The 27407-nt window shown below is 40.0% G+C and overlaps 1 protein-coding gene across 3 annotated transcripts in view; it reads right to left on the bottom strand.

Moving 5' to 3' along the window:
* Positions 1 to 26350, bottom strand: part of MARK1 (microtubule affinity regulating kinase 1) — a 97284-nt gene extending 70934 nt beyond the window's left edge. Inside the window, exon 1 of one of the 3 annotated variants that reach the window (XM_074351639.1) lies at positions 25947 to 26350. In XM_074351639.1, the coding sequence (XP_074207740.1) occupies positions 25947 to 25997 (51 nt within the window). In that variant the 5' untranslated portion in view covers positions 25998 to 26350. The remainder of the gene's footprint in view (positions 1 to 25946) is intronic. The other 2 variants (XM_074351640.1, XM_074351638.1) reach the window with 2 other exon arrangements.
* Between the last annotated feature and the right edge of the window lie 1057 nt (positions 26351 to 27407).

The raw sequence follows: 27407 nt of genomic DNA, 5'->3' as shown, positions 1-27407 counted from the left end.
GTGAGGTCAGCCTGATGACCGGTTGACTACATCGGACTACTTTCATCATAGAAGGGGCAGTACTTTGCTCTCACTGGAATAAATACTTGCTGTAGATATGAATTTGCCTTCCCTGGGCAGAATGCTTCTGCCAAAACCTCCATGGGTAGGCTTACAGGATACATTTTTCACCACCATGACCTTCCACACAGCATTGCCTCTAAGCAAGGAACTGATTTTACAGTAAATGAAGGCAATGGGCTTGTGCTTGAAGAATCCACTGGTCTTATTATGTTCCCCAACACCCTGAAGCAGCTGGCTTGATCAACCTGTGGAATGGCCTTTTCAAACATTCTGTTACAATGCCAGATGGGTGTAACATCTTCCAAGATGCGACGTGTACTCTGAATCGTGACTAATATATGGTGCTATTCCCTCCATAGCCAGAATTCACAGGTCCAGGAATCAAGAGCTAGAAATGGGAGTAGCTCCTCTCACTATTATCCTTACTGAACCACCTGTGAAGTTTTTATCTTTCTAGTCTCGGCAACTTTGGGTTCTGCCAGCATAGAAGCCTTAGTACCTAAGGGAGAAATGCTTCCACCTGACGTCATAGTAATGGTCCATTAAATTGCAAGGTGAGATTGCTTCGTGGCAGTGAATCAAGAGGTAAAGAAGGGGGTTATTATACCAGCGAGGGTGACTGGTCCCGACTATCAAGGGGAAACTGGGCTGCTATTACATAATGGCTTAAGGAGGAGTGTATCTACATGCAGGAGATCCTCTGGGGCAACTCTGATTACTCCCATGTCCTGAGATGAGTCAATGGAAAATTACAATAACCCAACACAGGCAAGACTTCTGATGACCCAGACTCTCCAGGAATGAAGGCGTGGGTTACCTCACTAGGCAAGGAATTATAATCAACTGAAGTGTCTACTGAGGGCAAGGGGAATGTGGAATTAGTAGTAGAAGAAGGTAATTACAAACACCACCCCTCACCCTGTAACTAGTTGCAGAAACAAGGGCTATAATACTTGTGAATATTTCTTCCTTATTTTGTTATAAATATATTTGCATATGTATCAGCCAATTATTTCTTCCTTTTTGTTCCCCTTCCCAATTTCCCTATCTCCCAATATTAAAGTGTTAACATTAGCTAACTTTTTATGTTAATACTGAAGTTACACGGTATAAAAAGGAGAGTGTGACTCAGGAGACAAATGACAATCACTCGAAGATGGATAAAGGAACTTCACAGCTGTCTTCTTTAAGGGAGAAGATTGGCATGTTTCTGGTACACCTAGGAAATCTGCATCATATTAGGCCAAAGCATAATTTGCTATTATCTTTATCTGGAAGTTAAGTATGGCTGGGAGAAGTGTGCTCACATCCCATACTGAAGAGGGATGGCCAAGGTGACATGCATGGTAGAGGCTGTGGTGGCTTCTCGTAGGTTAACTTAGCTGAGCTGGAACTATATTCCTCAGAATTCCCTTCCCTCTATGGCCCTGGGTTAGTAAAGGCCCAAGAGAAAGTTACACAAGATTTGGACGGCAGAACTGAGATGGGGCCATCTATGCTCTGGAGGTCAGTGCAGGGCCAGACACAGCTGCGGTCCCCGCCTGACATGATGATCTGTCTGTGCGTCCTGTGGGCGTGGAGCAGCAGCCAGGCCTCTGCAGCTCCTTCTGCTCCCACGGGATCACCTGCTTCAGCTGCTCTGAGTCCTGGTCCAGGTGTCCATACCACAATGAAGGGCATCAGCTTATCCTGCAGGTCACCCACCTTAGAGGCTAGAAAGCAGTGGGAGAGGGACACGTGCTCCAGTTTGTCCTCAGAGATGCCAGCGTGTCTTGTTCTCCACCACTTCACACTCATCTTTCCTTCCCCACTGGAGGGCCCCGCGATTTCAGCCTCTTAGCAGCAGACTCCAAGGCAGTAACCGTACAGAGGGCCCAACCAGTTCCCACAACTGTGTGACTTTAATCCCACAGTAAAAGCCTTAATCTATATTGCTTATAGGATTCTGCTTCCCTGATTGAACTCAGATGTAATAATACAGCTAGAATTGCAATGTACTTACTTTCAAAAAGTTGAACATGGGACTGTCTTTCTAATTTAAGTCACTATTATGTAAACTTCCCTAAAGTGAAATTAATTCCTCTGAATAAAAAAATACCTTTGAAGCATTATTTTTAGAAAGATGAAGAGAAATGTTTTTCCTTAAAAGAGGAGGAATACAAATACAGAATTAGAAAAACTTCTCAGAACTCCACCAAAACCTTGCTCATCGAGCCATTACCTATAATTCCTAGGGGGCAAAAATATAAGCATTACAATTCAAAAAAGACAATGAAGAATATTATATCCAGCAGACACGATGGCACTATCAAAATTATCTTCAACTTGTAAGTGCTTGACTTAAAACCTACCTTTAAATTTGGGGTCAGTAAAATCAATGCTGTCTCAAGAGAGAGATTCCATCAGCATGTTTAAAGCAGTAATCGATGAGAGTATATTTGTACTCAGTCTGAAGAATGAGTGTATTGACATGAAGAAGATGGTAAGCATGGGGAAAAGGGAAGCCCAAAGAACACGAGTTTAGTTGTGTATCTTTAACACCGTGGAGCAGGAGAAAAAATATCTCCTGATGAGCAACAGAGAAACTTCCTGTCACTTTGGTTTTGATTCTCCATCTTTGGTACCATTACTGAACACCTAACTATTGCCAAGTATGTAATATACATTTAATAACTTAAAACCCACAATGCATCCAGCCCGGTATGTATTTTACTCATTTTACATTTAAGGAAACATGCTTAATTTTATACACCTTAGAAATGACTAAGGGGGGAATAACTAAATCCAGGGATGTCTTTTCTACAAAATTTGTACTCTTAAGCATGACACATCCCACAGGTATGTCCAATGTCACTAAGAACACTGATGTCACCGCAAAACTATCCTCCTCTGAATCCTGCTCTGGTTCCTGCTCACCAAGCCACCTGTGGATAGTCTGGACTCCTACTTGGCTTTCTGACACTTCATAGAAGCATTCCGATAAGCCAGGAAGTTATACTTCACACTGTAAATTTAATACAATTTTTGTATCAAAATGTAATACAATTATTACAGTTTTTTTATATAAAAGGGAATATAAAACCATGACTTAAAATACAGAAAGTCTTAAAAATTAAAATCATGTGTAATCCAGTACCCCTAAAGTAAGTACTTAAAACTCAGGCATATTTACTTCCTTTATCTAAATGCAATAATAATAACAACAACAACAACAACAACAATAATAGCTAACAGTCACATAGCTTCTACTAGGTACCCAGCACTGTGCCGAGGGCATTGTATGTGTTCCATCATTTAAACCTCACAACAACCGGATAAGGTAGGCACTATTGTTATTCCACTTTACAGATAAAGGACCTGAAGCCTCAAGAAATTAAGTGGCTTCCCAAGGTCACAGAGCTAGTAAATGGTGGAGCTTGGACTTGAACTCACAGTCTGACTTTAGAGCTTGTGTCCTTAACCAAGCAGTTACATTGCTTCTGTATCTGAGCTGGAGTATACGAAGGGTGATTAGACTTCTCCAGGAGGTGGACAGGGAGCGAATGAGCCTGTGCTTTACTGCTGGAGGAACTTCTCCCTAAGATACTCCCCTCTACCCCGAAACACTCCTCCGGGAGGTCTGCCACCACAGCTTGCCAAGAAGGCATTACAAGCGAACACAACTGAGTCCCCAAGGGATACAAGAAAACATCTGCCTAAATTATATCTAAAAATATGGTATTATGTTGTTTTAGAAACTTCCTAGTTCTTTCACTCCCACAAGTACAAAAACCTTACAGCAAACTCATGCCAGAAATTACAATAGATGTTTGTTCTTTAAATCATTAGATTTGATTTAACACTCCAGGAGTCAAAGCCTCCAGTTTAGATGTATTTAGTAAATCTAACAAAATCCAGTAATTATTCCTGAATATTAAGCTGATAATCATATCAACTTAAATGTCAATACACTTCCTGAATAAATTTTTTTTAAGTATAATAAAATTTTAACTGATGACAAACTTATGAACATGAATATGAGAGGTAGTGGGAAATCTCTCTCCAAGACACCTCAGGAGTTAATCTTTTAAAAAGTGACCAGAATTTTAAAAGTAGATATTATATCTACAGAGCACTACCTCAGATTCCTAAAGTACTTCAAAATTTTCCAGGGAATGAGTGACTCTTAATTGTATATATTTACTAGACACCCATCAAGGAGCATGTGCACAGGACTGTGCTGAAGGACTTTCGGGGGAGGAGTGTATTTTACTGGCACATCCTTGCTGTTTCTAATATGACACGGCCGGCAATTCTGAAAGCTTCTGAAGGCCAGTTATACCGGCATCCCTGCTTGATTGATTTGGGAATCAGTAACAGGGTTCTTGGTCTCAAGGAGTCTGCAGCATTACATGTGGGACAGGCTTAAGAAAAATCACAGTACAGTGTGAAAGTACTGTCACAAAGGGTGTACAAGGCAGAAGAAACAGCGGGATAAATATTCCATCCTGGCAGGACAGAGAGGAGAGTCTCCTCTTTGAAATACTCCTCCCTCACCTCGGTTTTTCTCCCCTCCTGGAGAGGAGGGGAAGGTAGAAGGAAGAGGTGGAAGTATTCAACCAAGCTGGGACCACTTTTTCTATTCAAGGCTTTTCTCCTTAGCATGTTCTTTGGCCACTATTGTTAAGAACTTACTAGAAAGTCAATTCCCCAGGTTTAAACAAGTAGCCACTGCTACAGAATTTATTTCCCTCTAGTTTTTGGTATTTAAGCAGTAAACAGAACTAGAGAGACCAGAAGGACCGAGGGCATAATTTAGTAGTGCTATTCAGTCAACAGATAATCCCTATAGGAAAAAGTAGGTAAGACAATTTATAGGTAAGTACCAACATGAGGTGTACCAATAATGCCAGAAGGAAGGGTCAATGACTTACCCAAGATGGACCAGCCAGTGACTCACTAGCAGCTAAATAATCTTCCCCGTTAGGTCAACAGTATTCAGCACTGACAAAAATCACAAGGACAGAATGCCATGAAAAGATAATGAATTACCAATCCCAGCATTTGCTAGACCTTGTCCAAGCCCCTTTATATCACCCTAGTTTTCTGCCCTAAGTCTGGAGAGGCTCGACTTTCCAGTCTACTAATATTTTTATGTACCAGGGGCTTCTCTAACCTGACTCCCAATACGCACTACCACAGTGAAATGTGCATGGGATTTCATAATGAAACGTGAGTCCTTCCTTAACTGGTGTCAAAGAAATAATTATTCTGATACTTGTTAAAACAGTAGGAAGACTTTATTCAAGATTATTGCCACAGGGGTACTACAATAGGGGAGAGAGATCGACTCTGGATGCAGCAGAGACATCTGGGGATTTACAGCCGAGGAGCAAAGGGAGGGAGTCAGTGGATGGAAAATTACTAAGAGGAGACATCGGGGTAGGGGGATTCTTGCTAAACTGGCCTAACTAGATTTTTGCTGAAAAAGCAGGTCAAGAACTCAGACATAAAAGGCAGCGGAGGAGGAAGAACTTGATTAGATACCCAGGGTGGTCAGATATCAAGTGTGGAGGATTCTCACTCAACTGACTTAGCAGAATTCTCTGCGAAGACTGAACTGTGCAGGCGCTGCAAGAACAGGGCAGCCAGGAAGGCCAAGGTCAAAGCCTGTCGAAAAGAAGGCTCAGAAGAGCCTAACTGAACTCTGTTCAAGGTGAGAGTCTTTGTCACGAGCACTGGCATCTCCTCTTTACCAAGCTTTCCTCCCAATACGCCAAATAAATACTTTTATAAATATTAAAAGTTCTTTCATGGACCATGAGAAAGCAGGCCACTAAATTTAAAAAGTAGCACGTTCCTAAAACGTGCCAACATACACAGAATACAAATCTAATTATGTTGCCCCTTTACTTAAATCACCCAAGGGCCACCACTGCCCGCAGGATGGCTCTCACTGAGGCCTGCCTGTTCTCCAGCCTGGTCCTCTCACTGGCTACTGCCCTCCCCTCGCCTACTGTCCCCTCCTCCCAACTTCACACCCAGGGCCTCCTTCTGCCCAATATTCTCTTCCTCCCACCACCTCAGTTTCCCACAGAGCCGCTTGGGGAAGGGCTAACTTATCTTTCAGGCCTTGGTTCAAAGGCTGTGAACTTTTCTTGAGCAATCCCTCCCGCCTCCCTTCCGTCTTTATTCTGTGTTCTGATCGCTCAGATGACAAGGAACGGTAACCTTCTACTGCACTTGCCTCTAAGGCTGACTCCCTCTCCGGGCTCGGAGTCCCTCCAGAGCAGGGAACAGGTTTCACCTGCCTTTGTTTCCCTGTCATCTCCAGTCGAGATGAAACAAACAGAAAAGGAAATAAATGCAAACCTTCTTTTGAAATTGTGAAAGCAGCACTGCTGATCCCCAAAGGAAAGGTAGTCATGCTTTAAAGATTCAAAAGAATCCTGTTACTATATCCCTTACAGGTAGCTCATGAAGACTTTGCACTGTTTCTCAGCTTCTAATTTGTTTACAACCTGAACTAAACTGATGCAGTGGTCAAAACAATACTACATAATACTTTCTCCGAGGAAAGATTCAGCCTATAACCAAAGGCACTGCACAGCGAACGCCTCTATTCTGTCGGCACTTCAAACAGAGTTAACCACGCGAAGCTAGGAGGAAGAGAACACGAGATTCCTCATTATCTCCTTCTTCGATCTTCCGCCTACAAACGCCACACACGTACCTTATTATCTCCAAGCCACACAAGCCCGTTATTTTCTACCGCTGTCACCACCTACTGCAAGGACTGATTCATCATTTCTCCCATCCCACCTTCTATAATAACCATCGACCATTATCTTTCTTTTCATTTTAATCAAAAGATGAGATTTATTACAATATCATCATCATCATCACCATCACATAACAGTGTTTTTTACAAACTCATGTCAGTATCAGAATTACCTAGGCCCTAGAGAAACTGAGTAAGAACATGGAGTGGGAGGGAGTAGGGGTCGGGGAATATGAATTTGAAATGATCTCCCCAGCTGGTTCATAAACTCTCTGTATTTGAGAATAAAAAACCTTGATTTATTAAAATGCTGAGTGTCAAAAAATAAGCCAAATACTATGGTAGGTAACACAGGATACAGAGAAGTAATATTGGAAGTAATTGCTGACCTCAAAGTATTCTCAACTGAGTTAGACAAATAAAATTTGCACACAGAAGAATTACAGAACAATGTTAACCTCTATGATACAGAATGGTCTTCAAACTTTAGGTCAACCACCCAGTCTTCAAAATCTTTAAATATGGACCACTTTAGGAATACTGACTTATAAATTACATATGTATTTCTTTGCTAACAGATTATGTACATTAAAAAAGATAAGAGTTCTTGGAAATAAATTAATCTTTCGTAAACTTACAGTGATTAATAAAACATTACTAATATTATGCAATAAAAATGTTTCTTGATTTTTTAAATCTTGATTTAACAACTGGTGATACAGAGCTTTGAAGAACTGATGAGAAGTTAAGCTTACGTCAATACTTGATTTCAATGACTGTCATGGCTACAGAAAGTAGCTCATGCAAATAAAAGCGGTGCATCTTCAGTTACATTTATTAAACTATGATGTCCACATTTCATCCTATCCACCAACTATGTGAAAATTGTTTATGAAAGCAATGTTGGTAGACACTGTGATGACAATTAGCTGTTCATGAAAAGTAATCATTTTAAGAATTGTAACAAATGGCTTCCAAAATCTACTAGGAGTTTTGATCAGGAAGATTTATAAACGGGTTAGAAAACTGTCCACATTTTAAAGTATACAGGTATGAGAATTTCAGAAATGATGCATAGTTTAGGGTAATAAAATAATATAAGTATGGAAAACACCCATTTTCAGAAAGCTTATCCCAGCCTTTCTGTAGCACAGTAGGCAAGCTATTGTGAAGGGTCCTCCAAGATATAACACTTTCTTTTAATGCACTGCTCTGTAGGGGAAATCATCCTCAATTTGGACTCCCAAGTTTCATACAGATAAAAATCAGGGAAGTGTGAGTTCATCAGCAAAGACAGAAAGAAAGAACCTACAGTGAATGACAATAAGTAGACAATAAGTAGACACAAACAAGAGAACTAAATCCTCAGAGATTTCAGGTAACGGAATTTCCAGAGTATAAATAATTATATATTAAATATTTAAGAAAGTGAAATCACAAAAGTATGCAAAGATCAAGAGAATATTAAAAAAAAAAAAAGCCAGACTGACCTAAAACAAAAACCTTAGAACTTTTAGAAATGAAAAACAGAATTAACAAAATTAAAAATTCAACAGATGGGGAAAGAGAAGAGTGGAGCATGCATCCAACATTCTGGCTTTTCAGGGAACTGCCCAAGGGACTGGTTTCTGTCCAGCTCTACTCAGGGTGCTTTGGGAACTGGCATATGCTAGATGCCTGGGGGCTGCTGAGAACAAAAAGCTATTTGGTGTGCTGCTGCTTCAGAGGAACCATGGTACAGCACACAAACACCAGAGGGAGCAAGAGATACAAGCACACCGCCCTCCCCACCACCCCAAAAAAGGAAACCTAAAATCCCTCCAAACAGGAATCCACCCAGACAAGTCGAGAAGACACAGCTACAGAAAAGGTCTGAGAGCCCTGAGAATCACCAATTGAACTAAATGACAAAAACCTTTCCATGTATCAAGTCAGTACAGAAAGATTAGGAGATGCAGCCATTTTTCAAAATGTGTGGATACTAACCAAGATACAAGGAACATTAAAAAAAAAAAAAAAAAAAAAAGAGGGGTAGGCAAAATGACCCAATCAGAGAAATAAAATGGCCAGAAATCAAGCCTAAGGAAACAGAGATATATGTACTACCTAATAAAGAATTCAAAATAACTGACGTAAAGATGCTTAAAGAGCTTATGAAAATGATGCAGGAACAAAACAGAATTTCAACAAAGAGACAGAAAATATACAAAGAACCAAACAGCAATTCTGGGGCTGAAGAATGGAGTAACTAAACTGAAAAGTTCACTAGAGCGGTTCAACCACAGACTTAATCAAGTAGAAGAAAGAGTCAGCAAACTTGAAGACAGGTCCTCCAAGATGAAGGAAAGAAAAATTTTCAAAGATAAACAAAAGCTGAGAATTCATCACCACTAGACCAGACTTACAAGAAATGCTAAAGGGAGTCATTCAAATTGAAACAAAAAGACACTAAACAGCAACAGGAAAGCATATGAAAATATTAAGTCCACTGGTAAAGGAAAATACATAGACAAATACAGAGTACTTTAATACTGCAATGATGGTGCATAAATCATTTTAATTCTGGTACATTAGTTAAAAGATAAGAATTTTTAAAACTATAACTACAAATGTATGTCAATGGTACATAATATAAAAAGATGTAATTTGTGCAATCAATGATATAAAGTATTGAGGAGGAAGAAATAGAAGTGAAGAATTTTTGTATGAAATTGAGGTTTAAAAGTTGTTATCAGTTTAAAACAGTTATAACTATACAAATGCTTAGGTGAGTCCCATGGTAACCACAAAGAAAATACCTACAGAAGACACACAAAAGAAAATGAGAAAGGAATCAAAGCCTGTCACTATAAAAAAAAAAATCAACAAAACACATTAAGACTATAAAAGATGTTGGGAAACAAACAAACAAACAAAAAGACAGAAAACAATTAACAAACTAGAAAAGTAAATATTTTTTTTATCAATAGCCACTTTAAATATAAATGGATTGAACTCTGTGATCAAGACACAGTGGCTGAATGGATTAAAAATAACAATAACAACACCACCACCAGAATCCCAACTAGATGCTGTCTAAAAGAAACTCACTTTAGATTTAATGACACACATATGCAGAAGGTAAAAGCATGGAAGAAGATATCCATGCAAAGGGCAACCAAAAGAGGGCAAGAGTGGCCAGTTATATATCAGACAAAATAGTCTTTAAGTCAAAAACTCACAAGAAACAAAGAAGACATTATATAATAATGAAAGGGGCAATTCACTAGGAAGATATAAGAACTATGAATATTTATAGACCCAACATCAGGACACTTAACCTATATGAGGCAAACACTGATAGAGATGATGAGAGAAATAAATAGCCACACCATGACAGTAGATTTTACCACCTCACTTTCAGTAGTGGATAGAACTCTTCACAGATGATCAAGAAGGAAACAGAGGACTTGAATAACACTAGACTAAATGGACCTAACAAAAATATACAGAACATTTCACTCAATAGCAACAGAATACATTCTTCTCAAATGTACATGGAACATTTTCCAGGATAGATCACATTAGGTTATAAAACAAGTCTTAACAAATTTATGAAGACTGAAATCATATCAAATATCTTACCCAAACTGATAGTATAAAATTAGAAATCATTAACAGGAAGAAAAAATGGAAAATTCACATGTATGTCGATATTAATATACTCTCGAACAACCAATGGTTCAAGAGATAAGTCAAAAAAGAAATTAGAAACATATCTTAAGACAAATGAAAACACAACACACAAAAATGTATGGGACACAGCAAAAGCAGTATTTAAGAGGCAAGTTTATAACAATAAATGCCTACATTAAAAAAAAATCTCAAATAATCTAACTCTACACCTCAAAGAACTAGGTAAAAGAAAAACATAAGCCCAAAACTAGCAGAAGGAAGGAAATTATAATTCAATCATAGCAGAAATAAATGAAATAGAAAACAGGAAAAAGTCAACAAAGAGTTGATTTTTGCAAAGATTAACAAGTGACTTTTTTTTGGCTAGAATAAAAAAGATAGACAACTCAAAGTCAGACATGAAAAGGACATCTTTCAACTGATGCCATAGAAATAAAAAGGGCCATAAGAGACTACGAATAATTATATGCCAACAATAACCTAGAAGAAATGGAGAAATTCCTACAAACACAATCAACCAAGACTGAACCATAAAGAAACAGAAAATTTGGAGAGAAATATAACTAGTAAGGAGATTGAATCAGTAATCAAAAACCTTCCAACAAAGAAAAGCCCAGAACCAGATGGCTTTACAGGTGAATTCCACCAAACATTAACAGCAGTCCTCAAACTCTTCCAAACTTGAAGAGAGGGAAATATCTCCTAACTCATTGCACAGGGCCAGCATTACACTAATACCAAAGCCAGAAAAAGACACTACAATAAAAGAAAACTAAAGGCCAATAACTCTGATGAATATAGATGCAAAAATCCTAAACAAAATGTTAGCAGACCAAATTTAACAGCATATTAAAGGATCATACACCATGACCAAGTTGGATTTATCCCTAGTATACAAAGATGAGTCAACATATGATAATCAATGTATTAAACCACATTAAATAAAATAAAGGATAAAAAAAATCACATGGTCATCTTTATTGATACAGAAAAGGCATTTGACAAAATTCAATGCCCTTTCATGAGAAAAGCTCTCAACGCTCTAGGAATAAAAGAATTCCTTCAACATAATAAAAGCCACATATGAAAAGCCCACAGCTAATATCATACTCAACAGTGAAAAATTGAAAGCTTTCTCTCTAAGATCAGGAGGAAGGCAAGGATACCCACTCTTGCCTCTTCTATTCAACACAGTATACCCATCCCTTGGTATCCTCAGAGGATTGGTTCCAGGACCCTCCTCCCCCCAATGAATACCAAAATCCACAGATGCTCAAGTCCTTTATACAATATAGCAGAATATTTACATATAATCTACACACATCCTTCCATATAATTTAAATCATCTCTAGATTATTATAAGTAATATAATAATATAATACAATGTAAAGTCTATATAAATAGTTCTTAGTGCACAGCAAATTCAAGTTTTGCTTTATGGAACTTTCTGTAATTTTATTTTCAAAATATTTCTGGTCTGCAATTGGTTGAATCCATAGGTGAGGAGCTTGCAGATATAGAAGATCAACTGTACTGAAAGTCCTAGCCAAAACATTAGGCAAGAAAAATAAAGGACATCCAAACTGGAAAGAAAAAAATAAAAATATTTCTTTGCAGATGACATGAACGTATATGTAGAAAGCCCTACAGATTACACACACAAACTGTTAGAACTGTAAACCAATTCATAACAGTTTCAGTACCAAGTCAACAAACAGAAACCAGTTATGTTTCTATATAGTAACAACAAATGAAGCAAAAAGAAAATTAAGAAAACAATCCTATTAATAGCATCAAAAGCAATAAAATGCTTAGGAATAAACTTAACCAAGGAGGCAAAATACTTGTACACTGAAAATACAAAACATTGCTAAAAGAAATTAAATAAGACACAAATAAACAGAAAGGTCTCCTAAGTTCATAGATTGGAAGATTTAATACTGATAAAATGTCCATACTACCCAAAGAAATCTACAGATTCAATACAATGCCTATAAAAACCCAATAGCATTTTTTATAAAAATAGAGAAAACAATCCTAAAGCCCATGTGGAATCACAAGGACCCTGAATAGACAAAACAATCCTAAGAAAGAAGAACAAAGCTGAAGGTCTCACACAGTTTGGCTTCAAAACATATTATAAAGCTACAAGTAATAAAACAGTATGGTACTGATATAAAGACAGACATAAACCACTGGAACAGAATCAAGAGCCCAGAAATAAATCTATATACGGTTAAATAATCTCTGACAAGAGTGCCAAGAATATACTAGGGGAAAAAGATAGTCTGTTTCAACAAATGGTGCTGGGAAAACTAGATATCCACATGTAAAAGAATGAAAACGGACCTCTCTTTTAAATAATATAAAGTCCAACTCAAGGTGGGTTAAAGACTTAAACATATGGCCTGAAACTATAAAACTAAAAGAAAACACAGGGGGAAAGCTTCACTATGTTGGTCTTGGTGATAATTTCATGGATATGACACCAAAAGCACAAGCAACCAAAGCGAAAATAGTAGGTGGGACTACATCAAACTAAAAAGCTTATGTACAGCAAAGAAAACAATCAACAGAGTGAAAAGGCAACCAATGGAATCAAAGAAAAGATTTACAAGCCATATATCTGAAAGGGGTTAACATCCAAAATATGTAAGAAACTCCTGCAATTCAACAGCAGAATAAGAACAACAACAACAAAATAATAATAATTTTTTTAAATGGGCAAAGGACTTAAATAGATATTTCTCCAAAAATGTGTAAGTGGCCAACAGGTATAAGAAAAGATGCTCAACATCACTAATCATCAGGGGAAGGCAAATGAAAACCGCAATGAGGTATCACTTCAAACCTGTTAGAATGCATTATCAAAAAACAAAACAAACCAGAAAATAGCAAATGCTGACAAGGGTATGGAGAAACTGGAACACTTATGCAATGTTAGCAGACATGTAAAATGATGCAGCCCCTGTGTAAAACAGTATGGAGGGTCCTGAAAAAGTTAAAAATAGAACTATCATATGACCCAGCAATCCCACTTATAGGTATTTATTTAAAAGAAATAAAATCAGGATCACAAAGAGATATTTGCACTCCCACATTCAATGCAGCATTATTCACAATAGCCAACATATGAAAACAACCCAAATGCCCATAAATAGCTAAATGGATAAACAAAATGTGCGATACATATTCAATGGAATATTTTTTCCACCATAAAAAGCAAGGAAATTCTATCATATGCTACAACATGAATGAACCTTGAGAACACTATTCTAAGTGAAATTAATGTTGCATAAGTCCAGTTGGGCCAAGATGGTGGATAGATGGGCCCTGAGCTCACCTCCTCTCAAGAATATATCAAAATCCCAATCATCTGCAGAACGACTGTCGATGAAAAAGGCAAGACTCTACCAGAAAAGATCTTCTATAACTAAAGACATAAAGAAGGAACCACAATGAGACAGGTATAAGGGGTAGACTGGGCAGGTGACCCACAAACTGGAGAATAATTACATTGTGAAGGTTCTCCCACAGGAATGAGAACTCTGTGTCCCACATCAGGCTCCCCAGCCCCAGGGTCTTACACTGGGAAGGTGTGTCCCCAGAGCATTTCGCTTTAAAGGCCAGTGGGGCATAATTCTGGGAGCCTTGCAGGACTGGGGGAAACTCTTAAAAGGTGCAAACAAAATCTCACGTGTTCTGGGACCACAAAAAAAGCAGTAATTTGATAGGACCCTGGACCAGATCTACCTGCTGATCTTGGAGAGTCTCCCAGAGAGGCGGGGGGCCACTGTGGCTCACACTGGGGATCCCTTCTACCACACAGATGCTGGGGCTGGAGGGATCCTCTCTCTAGTTCATAAGCATCAAGACCTGGCCCCATCCAACAGTCTGTAGGCGCCAGTGCTGGGACAACTCAGACCATGCAACTAAATGGCAGGGACAAAACCTCACCCATCAGCAGGCAGACCGCCTAATGGCCTCCTGAGCCCACAGACCCCTCTAGAAATGGCCCTGTCCACCAGAAGACCCAGGACTCAGTTCCCCCAACCAATGGGCAGGAACCAGCTTCAGAGGGGTCTACGGCCCCGAGACTCCCACCCTCCAGGAAGCCTGCTCTCACAGGCTGACCAGCCTCACCCACCAGGCGGCAGACACCATACTCAAGAACACCACAATCCTACAGCCTGCAGACCCAGTATGCGCACTAGCAAGCCAACACAAGCTTCAAGACACCGAAGATCCTATATCTAACTGTATCAGAAAGCAGCCCCTGCCACCAGCCACCTGATCAGCGCTCTGGGATCCCTAGGTCCTGCAACCTGAATCCAGTGCCTGGCATTGTCTGCCAGGAGTCTGGTACAAATTCCAAAACCTGGCTTCACATATCAGTGGCAGGCAACAGCCCCTGAGTTTTCTGAACCCTGATTCCACCCACCAGTGAGCCAGCATAAGCCCTGGGGACTCTGGGGGTTCCACAGACAGCCGCTTTGTGACCCGGTCCTGTTAACCAGCAGCCAGCAGCCTCCACACAAGGTGGGGCCTGGCAACCAACTGCACCAGGGGCCAACCAAGCCCACCAGACTGCTCACATAGTTAGCCCACCACAAGAGAGGGGTCCATGCAGCCCTCATGGGGGAACCTCTAGAACATACAGCTTGGGTGATGAGCTGAGTGTGTTGCTGGGATGCATAGGAGGTCTCCTACAAAAGGCCACTTCCCCAAGGTTGGGAAATGTATAACCAACCTACCAAATACATAAAAATAAAAACAGCAGTAGGTAAAATGAGGCGCCAGAGGAACATGTTCCAGACAAAGGAACAAGACAAAACCCCAGAAGAAGAACTAAGTGAAGTGGAGATATGCAGTCTAGCCAAGAAGAACTTCATGGTAGTGGCCATAAAGATGATCAAAGAACTCAGGAGAAGAATGGACGCACAGAGTGAGAAATTAGAAGTTTTTAATAAAGAGTTAGAAAATATAGAGAACAATCAGAGATGAGAAATACAATACCTGAAAGGAAAAATTCTCTAAAAAGAATCAACAGTAGACTAAACGATACAGAGGAATGGATCAGCAAGTTATAAAACAAAGTAGCAGAAATCACTGATGCTGAACAGAAAAAAAGAGAAAAGAATGAAAAGAAATGAGAACACTTTAAGAGATCTCTGGGACAACATCGAACACACTAATATTCGCATTATAGGGGTCCCAGAAGGAGAACAAAGAGAGGAAGCAGCAGAGAACACATTTGAGAACATAACAGCTAAAAACTTCCCTAATCCTGGAAAAGAAACAGACATCCAAGTCCAGGAGGCAAGAGTCCCATACAGGATTATCCCAAAGAGGAACACACCAAAACACATTGTAATTAAAATGGCAAAAATTAGAAACAAAGAGAGAACATCAAAAGTAGCAAGGGAAAAGCAACAAATAATACATATGGAAACTTCCATAAGACTATCAGCTGACTTCTCAGCAGAAACCCTGCAGTCCAGAAGGGAGTGGCACAATATATTTAAAGTGATGAAAGGGGAAAACCTACAACCAAGAATACCTAGGAAGGCTCTTGTTCATATCTGACATAGAGATAAAAAGGTTTACAGACAAGCAAAAGCTGCAAGAGTTCAGCACCACTAAACCAGCTTTACAACAAATGTTAAAGGAACTTCTCTCAATGAAAAAGAAAAGGGCACAACTAGAAACGTGAACATTACAAAATGAAAAACGCATCACTAAAGGCAAACATACAATAAAGGTAGGAAACCATCCACATACAAAGCTAGTAAGAAGGTTAAAAGGCAAAAGCTGCAAAATCACCTATATCCACAATAAGCAGTTAAGGGATACACAAAACAATTAGATGTAAAATACAGTATCAAAAACAGTAATAGTGAGGGGAGGAAAATGCAAATACAAGGCTGTAAAAATGCATTTGAAATTATGAGACCAGCAACTTAAAACAATCATGTATATATAAAGACTGCTAGAAAAAAAATTCATGGTAACTACAAACAAAAAAAAAACTATAATAGATATACATACACACACAAAAGGGATCTAAACCTAACACTGAAGACAGTCATCAAATCACAAGAGAAGAGAATGAAAGAAGGGGGGGGGAAACAACCTATAAAAACAACCCCAAAAGACGTAACAATAGCAATAAGAACACACATATTAATAATTACCTGAAGTGTAAATGGACTAAATGCTCCAATCAAAAGACATAGAGTGGCTAAATCGATATAAAAACAAGATCCTTATATATAGTACATACAAGAGACTCACTTCAGATCTAAAGACACACAGAGACCGAAGGTGAGGGGATAGAAAAAGTATTCCATGCAAATGGAAACCAAAAGAAAGCTGGAACAACAGTACTTATATCACCCAAAATAGTCATTAAAATAAAGACTGTTACAAGAGACAAAGAAGGACACTACATAATAATCAAAGGACCAGTCCAAGAAGAAGCTATAACAATCGTAAATACGTATTCACCCAACATAGGAGCACCTAAATACGTAAAGCAAACATTAAGAGACATAAAGGGAGAAATCAGCAGTAACACGATAATGGTAGGGAACTTTAAAACCCCACTTACATCAATGGACAGAACATCCAAATAGAAAATTAGTAAGGAAACGCTGTCCTTAAATGACACAGCAGACCAGTTGGGGTTAATGGATATATAGAGAGCATTCCATCCAAAAGCAGCAAAATGCACATTCTTTTCAGTGTGCACGGAACATTCTCCAGGACAGATCACATCTTAGGTCACAAAACAAACCTCAGTAAATTTAAGGGAACTGAAATATCAAGCATCTTTTCCAGCCACCACACTGAGACTAGATATCAGCTACAAGAAAAAACTGCAAAAAAACAGAAACACATGGAGGCTAAACAACATACTACTAAACAATAAATCGATCACTGAAGAAATCAAAGAGGAAATCCAAAAATACCTAGAGACAAATGAAAATGAGAACACAACGATCCAAAACCTGTGGGATGCAGCAAAAGCAGTTCTAAGAGAGAAGTTTATAATGGTATAAGCATCTCAGGAAACAAGAAAAATCTCAAATAAACCACCTAACCTTACACCTAAAGGAACTAGAGAAAGAAGAACAAACAAAACACAGTTAGTAGAAAAAAAGAAATCATAAAGAACAGAGAAAAATAAAATAGACTATGAAAAATAGAAAAGACCAATGAAAATAAAAGATAAACAAAAATGATAAACCTTTAGCCAGACTTACAAATCAATAAAATCAGAAAAGAAAAAGGAGATGTTACAATTGACACCCCAGAAATACAAAGAACATAAGAAACTACTATGAACAACTATATGCCAATAAATTGGACAACCTAGAAGAAATGGACAAAGTCTTAAAAAGCTATAATTTCCCAAGGCTAAATTAGGAAGAAATAGAAAATTTGAACAGGCCAATTAACAGTAAAGAATTGAATCAGTAATTTTAAAACTCCCAGCAAACAAAAGTCCAGGACCAAATGGCTTCGGGGGGGAATTCTACCAAACATTTAGAGAAGAGTTAACATCTATTCTTATCAAACTAGTCCAAAAAATTGTGGGGTTTTTAACAGGAAGGAACACTCTTGAACTTATTCTATGAAGCCATCATCATACTGATACCAAAACCAAACAAAGATATTACAAAAAAAGAAAATTACAAGCCAGTATCACTGATGAACATAGTGCAAAAATCCTCAACAAAATATTAGCAAACCAAATCCAACAATACATTAAAAGGCTTATATACCATGATCAAATAGGATTTATCCCAAAGATGCAAACATTTTTCAATATCCATGAATCAATCAATGTGATATAGCACATTAATTGAAAAATGAAAAACATATGATCATCCCAATAGATACAGAAAAAGCTTTTGACAAAATTCAATATCCATTTATGATTAGAAACTCTCTAGAAAATGGGCATGAAGGGAACATACCGCAACATAATAAAGGTTGTATTATGACAAACCCACAGCTAACATCACACTAACAGTGAAAAGGTGAAAGAAAGCACTTCCTTTACGATCAGGAATGAGACAGTGATGTCCAGTCTCACCACTTTCATTCAACATAGTTTTGGAAGTCCTAGACATAGCACTGAGAGAAGAAAAATAAATAAAAGGGAATCCAGATTAGAAAGGAAGAAGTAAAACTGTCACAGTTTGCAGAATACATAATACTATACATAGAAAATCCTAAAGACAGCACCAGAAAACTACTAGAGTTCATCAGTTCAGTAAAACTGCAGATTATAAAATTAATATACAGAAATCTGTTGCATTTCTATATACTAACAATGAACTATCAGAAAGGGAAATTAAGGAGACAATCCCATTTACCATCATATCAGAGAGAATAAGATACTGAGGAATAAACCTACCTAAGGAGGTAGAAGACCTGTACTCAGAAAATGATATGGCACTGATAAAAGAAGTTGAAAAAGATGCAAACAGATGAAAAGATATACTGTGTTCTTGGATTTGAAGAATTAGTATTGTTAAAATGACCATACTACCCAAGGTAATCTACATGTATAATATAATCCCTATCAAATACCAATATTATTTTCCACAGGACTGAAATAATTTTAAAATTTGTATGGAAATACAAAGACCCCAAAGAGGCAAAACAATCTTGAAAAAGAATAACAGAGCTGGAGGAATCACATTCCCTGACTTCAAAGCTTTAATGATCAAAACAGTATGGTACTTGCACAAAAAGAGGCACACAGATCTACAGAACAGTGAACCCAGAAATAAACCTAAGCACTTACAGTCAATTAATCTATGACAGAAGAGGCAAGAGTATACAATGGAGGAAAAAACAGTCTCTTCAATAAGTGGTGCTAGGAAAACTGGACAGCTACATGTAAAAAAAAAAAAAAAAGAGAGAGAGAGAGAGAGATCAGAACACTGCCTCTTACCCTATATAAAAATAAACTCAAAATGGAATTAGAGTCCTAAATGTAAGACCAGATACCATAAACCTCCTGAAGATAACATAGGCAGAACACTCTTCGACACAAATCGTAGCAATATTTTTTTGGATCTGTCTCCTAAACCAAAGGAACTAAAAGCAAAAATAAACAAATGGGACTGATTTAAACTTAAAAGCTTTTGCACAGCAAAGGAAACCACTGACAAAATGAAAAGACAAACTGCTGAATGGGAGAAAATATTTGAAATTGATATGGCCAATAAGGGGTTAATATCCAAGCTATGTAAACAGTTCATACAACTCAACATAAAAAAAAAAAAATCTGATTAAAAAATGGGCAGAAGACCTGAACAGACATTTTTCTAAAGAGGATATGCAGATAGCCAACAGGCACATGAAAAGATGCTCAACATTGCTAATCATCAGGGAAATGCAAATCAAAACCACAATGAGATATCACCTCACACCTGTCAGAATGGCTATCGGCAAAAAACACAGATAACAAATGTTGGCAAGGATGCGGAGAAATGGGAACACTCCTAAACGGTTGGGGGGGATGTAGATTGGTACAAACACTGTGGAAAACAGTAAGGAGATTTCACAAAAAAACTAGAAATAGAACTACGATAAGATGTAGCCATTCCACTCCTGGGTATATATTCTAAAAAAACAAAAACATTAATTTGAAAAGATATATGCACCCCAATGTTCACAGCAGCATTATTTACAACTGCCAAGATATGGAAGCAACTTAAGTGTCCATCAACAGATGAATGGATAAAGAAGACGTGGTGTATATATATGCAATGGAATACTACTCAGCCATAAAAAAGAATGAAATCTTGCCATTTGCAGCAACATGATGGACTTGGAAGGTATGATGATAAGTAAAATAAGTCAGACAGAGAAAAATAAATACTTTACAATATCACTAATATGTAGAATTTAAACAATAAAACAAACTAGTGAATATAACAAAAAAGAAAAAGACTCACAGATACAGAGAACAAACTAGTGGTTACCACTGGAGAAAGGAAGAGAGGAGTGCAATATAGGGCAGGGGAATATATGATACAAACTATCTTAAATGAGGTACCCAAATCAATCAAACTTACAGAAGCAAGAAAGCAGACTAGTGGTGGCCAGGGGATGGGGAGAGAGGAAAACGGGAGTTGATCAATGAGTATAAAGTTTCAGTCATGCAAGATGAAATGGTTCTACAGATTTGCTGTACAGCATTGTGTCTCAGTTAACAGTACTATACTGTACATTTAGAAATTAGTTAAAAAGGCAGATCTCATGTTACGTGCTTTTCTTTTTAACCACTGTTAAAAACAAATCCAACAGAAGGGTTAACAGTGATTTAAATACAGCTATAGAGATTTAACTAACTGGAAGAGAGATCTAAACATGTCACATACTGTAATTGTACAGCAGATTGTAGTATAGATTGTAGCACAGGGAAACAATGAAATAGGAAAAGAAAGGAATGAGAGTTTAAGACATACATAGGGCAGAATGAGAAATTTTAGCATATCTCATCAGAACATCAGAAACAGAAAGCAGAGGTGAGGCTACATTCAAAGAGATAATGGTTGCTGCATTTCCAAAATGTATGAGAAAGATAATTCCACAGAGTTTAGATCTAAACAAATTATACAGCTTGTAGTTCAGAGAGACAATGAACTCATGGGAAAAAAAGAATCAATTAAGTTGAGGCATATGGAAGAGTTAAGATCTAACATAATCTAATCAGAGTCCCAAAATAAAATTCTAAATAGACCAGAAGCAAGGCAATATTCAGAAAGCTAATAGTTGATAAATATCCAGAACTAATAAGAATATATGAATTAAAATACATGAGAAGCAGATAGGAAGAAAAGAAATTCATACTTAAACACACTGTAGTGAAAGGATAACACCTAGGAAAAAGAGATAATCTTAAAAAAGAGACAGACAGAAAAGACACCTACCTACTGGCAGATGACTTCTCAATGGAAACAATGGAAATAAGTAGACAATGGAATATTGACTTAAGAACTGGAGATGGAGCAAAGCTATCTTTCAAGAAAATGGGCAAAATACATTCTCATATTTTAAAAAGAAAGTTTATGACTGACAGTCCTTCATCAAAGAATTTCAAAGATCTTGATCAGGAAAATGGAAAATGACTTCCAAAGGGAAGTTTGAGATGGAAAAAGGAATGGTAAAAAAAATAATAATAATAACATAAAAATATAGGGCTGATTCTAAACAGTCTAAGCTTAAAAAAAGAAGAAGAAGAGCTAATAATAGCACTGAGGTCAGAAGAAAAATGATATACGGCAAAGACTTTTTTTTTCCCTCACAACACACTGTCCTGTGTGCCTACTTTGGAGACCAATGGTGCGGGCCACCCATACACAGATGGTCAGCTACAGGAGACGGCAATGCTGACTGCAATCACTTCAGAAGTCCCTTAAAAACATGGGCTATGCCATAAAGGATGTGTGAGTTTGGGATAAGGGGGACACAGCAGGGCACTCCAGCCAGGGAAAACAGTGTAGGTTCAGAGATAAGATGAGTGCAGCAGACTCTGTTCTTCCCTTCATGAAGTACTCATATCGTTTTGCAGGTTCTTTTAAAATCTCTAAGACAAAAACCGAGCAAACCAAAAACCACCTCTAGAAGGAACAGCATGAGTATTGACTGCAACAGTGGAGTACATGAGAGACTCATCATGACCTTGGGCAGGCCACTTCACTCTCTGAAGGCTCTGTAGTATGTAACATCTACCTTTCTCAGTGTCACTAATATATTTGGATGACAAATGAAAAAATTCCAAAGGGGAATATTACAGCACTGATCTCACATATCACCACTAGTCATCGTGCTGGCACTGGGGACACAGAATGAAGGAGACGAAGTAAATCAGCAATTAGAAGGCAATGTGACAGGTACCTACACTTGAGGTACGCGCAGGGTACTTAGAAAACCCGACAGCAGGGCAAACATGTGCTTCCCTCTTGCCTTTTCATGTTATTAGCAAAGATTCCCATTAGGGAAACTACTGATGTCCACCTTACTGCTTGTTACAGTCAACACAGTGAATTTCAGATCCATGAGAAGTACCACTATCAAGAGTCCTGTTACTAGAGGTGTCAAAATGAATTTAACCAAAGTCAATTTTAAAACATCCCAAGAAGGAGTCAAATCAATTTCCTTCATACTGATCAAAATTTCATCACAGAAAGCTAGTCAGGACTCTTTGGATCCATAAAAATTAGCACAATGAGAGTTTTTCTAAAACATGAAAAAAATTCTTGTTTCACTTGAAAATATGTAAGAATAATGATAATATATTATCTATATCTATGCTGGAATTATTCAAGTATAATCTAACAAAAGCAAAAAAAAAATTCAAATACCCATTCTTTTCCTGGATTTACTCTTTAAACCTAAAATCAAACATGTTTTATATAAGCTAATTCTATGACCTACAACATATCTTTTCTACTTCACTGTAAAGTGTTTACTGCCTTTAAAGTTAATCACTGGTTGTTCTGTTGTATTTAGCCAATTGAGGCCTATTAACAATGCACACACAAATCCTTTATCTAAGAAAATACTCCTAAAAAAATACACACAAACCGTTCTCAAAGAAAAGTATCTCTTTCTCACTCTACTATATACAGTAGTAGTAAAGAGAATATTTACTACTAATGTTACAGTGCTGTAACGTTATTCTGAACTTTTTAATTTATCGTCAATATATTAGTGACATGGGGAAGGGTAGATGTTACATATTCCCAAGGAGACCAAATCCATTCACGTACATCTAAAATGTTTATAACTGCAAAAGACAGTAAAATACAAAGATTTTTTAATTACCTTATTTGTTTTAATTAAAATTAAAATATTTTAGCAGTAATTAAACGTTTTTAGTTATGCCCTTAGTATTCCAAAGGGCTTAGAAGCATTTTATGGTCAATACAAATGTAAATTTTCACATCCAGTTTTAGAAATACGTCAATTTAACTGAAAACAACCACAAACAAATGTTCATTTTGATTACCACACTGGAATTAATGTATTAGCTTACAAGCAGATTTGTTCTTTTATTCTACTGATAAGAGGTAAGTAAAAATGGGTAATGACATTTACTACCAACCAGAGAATAGAGAGAGACACCAATGATGATTTACTAGCCATCACTGGTGATCCCTTTGATAAACACCTACAGCACCTACAAACCAATTTAGCTCTATCTGCACACGGCTTTCTACTGTAAACTATCTGTTTGGGATTACATTTACCTTTCTTGTTAAGTTCCTTGAGGGGGGAGGCCTTGTCTTAAATACTACTTCCATATTCCTTTCAGCTCTAATAAAACTCAGTACATACTTACTGATAAATTAACAGCCATGGTGTAATAGATACTTTCCATGGCAATTAGGAAAAAATCAGGATGTGGGTAAAGTTAGCTAAATGCAGATATAGTTATAAACAAGATCATAAAAGTGATTCTGAAATAACATGTTCAGAAACAGAGCAAATGTGTTTACATAGCATAATCATTTTCAGTAGGTACAACCAAATTTACCACTGCTATTGTTTGGCTTAAAAAATCTTTTTGTCTTACATGTGATGCTGCATTTTGTCCTATTCCCTGATGCATATTTCTATAATGCTATCTCATGTCTGTATAAGACACCTTACTCACACAACTATGGAAAGAGCTATACTATTTAAAATCCAAAAGAAAATAAAAACAATGTATTTTGCCACCTTTCCTAGGTTAAAAACACACAGTGTTTTGCTAACAAAAACAGAAGTTATATTCTGTGTTACTTTTCACTCAGATTGAATGACAGGAATTTTTTTTTAAGATTTTCTGTTAAAAAAAATTCTGTACCACCTTGGCTTTATAATCAACCTTCACCAAATCTTTCATCTTTTTCTGTCACCTTCTTCAATCTCTCAATCAAAATTATATATCAATTACATTTTTTAAAACAACTATGATTTTTAAAAAACAGTTATGATGTAATTAAGATATAATTTATGATACCAGCAGCCTTTACCTTTATCATTTTAAATGCAGGACAAAAGCATACTCTGAAATATCTTCCTGGGTCTTCTGCAATAGTTTCTCATTAGAATTTCTTCCCCCTTCATGTAAGTATATGAAGTTTCTGTGCTCCCCTACTCTCCAAGATTAAATAATCTGTTTACACCTCCCTCCAGCACTTCAGGGGTGAGGTTGTATCTTTTCTCCTTACTACCTTTTGTCTGAGAACGCCAAAGTCCTTCATTATTTTATTTTACCAACCCTATGAAGGCAGTGGTACACCAAGCTTTGGAGAGTCAATGAGTTAACCAAACAAACCAGAGACTGGACAGTCAACCCAAACTTAGTAAGCCTCTAGCTCCTTAAAATCGGAAGAAATCAGTCAAGGCCCTATTTACAGGTCATAAGGACTCAAAAAAAAAAAAATTAAAAACAAAAAACAAGAAACAAAAAAACCTTTCCCACAAAAGGACTCTCACACACACACGCACTAATGTATATTTCAGAACGTGGAACTACAACTGATCTTGTTCTTTTGGCTCTCAAGAGTTTAAACACCAGGGACATCTGCATCTAGATAAAAACTCCTGAGGGCAATCTGATCAAAGACACAGAAAATCCTTCCTTCAAAGAAATGCACCTTGTGACACTCCAAGGAGGAGGAGAGGCATTTAAAGTAAAACCTGCCCTGAATTATTACCACCGACTTGAGGAAGAGAATCAAAAGCCGTTGGCTTCCTCTAGCTTTTAAACGTTTTGCTGTAACACCAGGGCCACAGAGGCTGGTGGTGAAATTCTTCTACTCATCGCTACAGGAGAGTATCACGGCAGTATAAACTCATACACATCAACACACATCCGTCTCTACTCCCATTCTCGTCCCTCCCATTCCCGACCTTCCTTGCCCCTTTGGTGCCCACAACCCAAATGTGGACATAATATTACAAAAAGCAAAGTCATGGGGCAATGCAGGGGGGTGGGGGTGCAAAGGACCGAAAGAGCCAGAAAAAGCAAGGGGAGAAGAGGTAGTCAGCTGGCTCCTCTGTGATCAGAAAGCAAACATTCGGGTGGGGATACGGAATGCCGGGTGGAAATAAAGCCATCCGGGATGCACGCTCTGCCTTCTCCTCCTGCCTCCCTGCCCTCCATCACCCCATCCTCTCCCGGAGGACCACCTCCGAGGGGAGGGCGCCAATCACAGTGCCCCCACCCTCACCCTTCAGGCGAAAGCGGCGAAATGGGGCTGGAAGGGAGAGTGGGGGCTGAGCTGGGGGCGAGGGTCACGCCGGGCTCCAGGTGGAGACCCCGCGGCGGGTGGCGGCTCTGGGGCCCCGGGGCGGCCCACGCGGAAGGTGGCGCGGGGATCCGGGGAGGGTCTGGACCCCGCCGCTCCCGGAGGAGGCTCCGGCTACTCACGTTCTCCGTGTCCCGCTCGTTCACCGTCGGCAATGGCGTCCGGGCCGACATTTTGTGCGGACGGCGGGGTCGGGCCGGGGTCTCGCCGGCCGGGCTGGGCTGCGGGCCCCGAGGGCGAGCGGCAGGGGCTGCGGCCGCGGGCGCGAGGCCGGGCCCGGGCGAGCGGCTCCCGCAGGCCGCGGGCGGTGCAACAAGCGGCCCCGGCGGGGCAGCGGGGGAAGAGGACGCGGAGGAAGGGGAGGGGGAGCCTCTGCCCGCCGCGGCGCCGCCGGGGGACGCGGGCCGGGGCGAGGGAGGGCTCCGGCTGAGGGCGGTTGCCCGGCGCGGGCCGGGCGGCGAGGCGGGCGGGATGCGGCGCCGAGGCTGGGAGGCGGGGCGGGAACCGGGGGGGCGGCGTCCGGGCCCCGCTAGGCTCTCGGGGCCATGGCCGAAGGTGAAGCGGCGCCGCAAATCACTGCCGGGCTCGTCCCGCCGAGCGCGCCTCAGAGCCGGGAGCCGCGGCCCTGACAGCGCCGCCCGCGCCGCGCCCCGTGCCCCGCCTCAGGTGAGCGGCGCCGCCCGGCCGAGCCTCAGCCACGCGCCCGGGGCCCAGCGCGGCGGCGCCCCCGCTCCCGGCGCCCGCGGCGCACCCGTCCCGGCTCGGTCCGCTCGGTCCCCGCCGCCGCCGCCGCCGCCGCCGCCGCCGCGCCTGAGCCGGGAGGAGCGGCCGGAGCCGGCTGCGCGAGGAGCTGCGGGCGCGGCACGCAGCGCCCAGAGGCACTTGGCGGCCGCCGCCGGGTGGGCGGGCGCCAGCCGAGGGGGCCTCTCCATTCATTCCCTCATTAGGGATGCGGGGCCGCCTCCTCCTCCTCCTCCCGCGCTCCCTCGCCTGCTGAGCCCCGTGTTTATTTTTGTTTCTCGCCGCACCCGCGGAGTACGGTTGTCTCGGAGCCCCTGGTGGTTTTTATTTTGATTCGTGTTTGGGTTTTGCCGGGTGGAGGTGGGAGGGCGCCTATGCAATTAAGTGGTCCTTTTTGTCGGTTTCATTGGGGAAGAATGGGTACGATCCTACCCTGGATCCGACACTGCCTATCTCCAACCTCGGGACTTTTCCCATTCTTAAATTCATCTCCTCCTCCCCCGTCTCCCAGCTTTCTCAGTTTCTGCCCATCCCCCCCACCCAGCCCTCTCTCGGTCCCCTTCTCCAAGGAGCCATTGGGCTCAGGGTCACCCTAATAGTTGGGCAGAGGGCACAAAAGCCCCGAGAAGCGCCAGCAGTCTCGGAGGCGCTGCTCCCATCCTGTACACGGGGCTCGGGTCAGGCAGCTCGCCGAGGTGCCGGGGACGGCGCGGCCTCCTGGGGAACCGGGCCGGCGGAAGAGGTCGCCCAGCGCCCACCGCAGCACCCCCAGGATGGCTGAGACCCGGGAGTCACAACATATACACTGGCTGATCGTCACTTCCTGGGACGCAAGGAAGTGT

The sequence above is a fragment of the Camelus bactrianus genome, chromosome 23 (genome assembly GCF_048773025.1).
Source record: "Camelus bactrianus isolate YW-2024 breed Bactrian camel chromosome 23, ASM4877302v1, whole genome shotgun sequence".
Taxonomy (NCBI): Eukaryota; Metazoa; Chordata; class Mammalia; order Artiodactyla; family Camelidae; genus Camelus; species Camelus bactrianus.
This window is presented reverse-complemented; position numbering and strand designations above follow the sequence as displayed.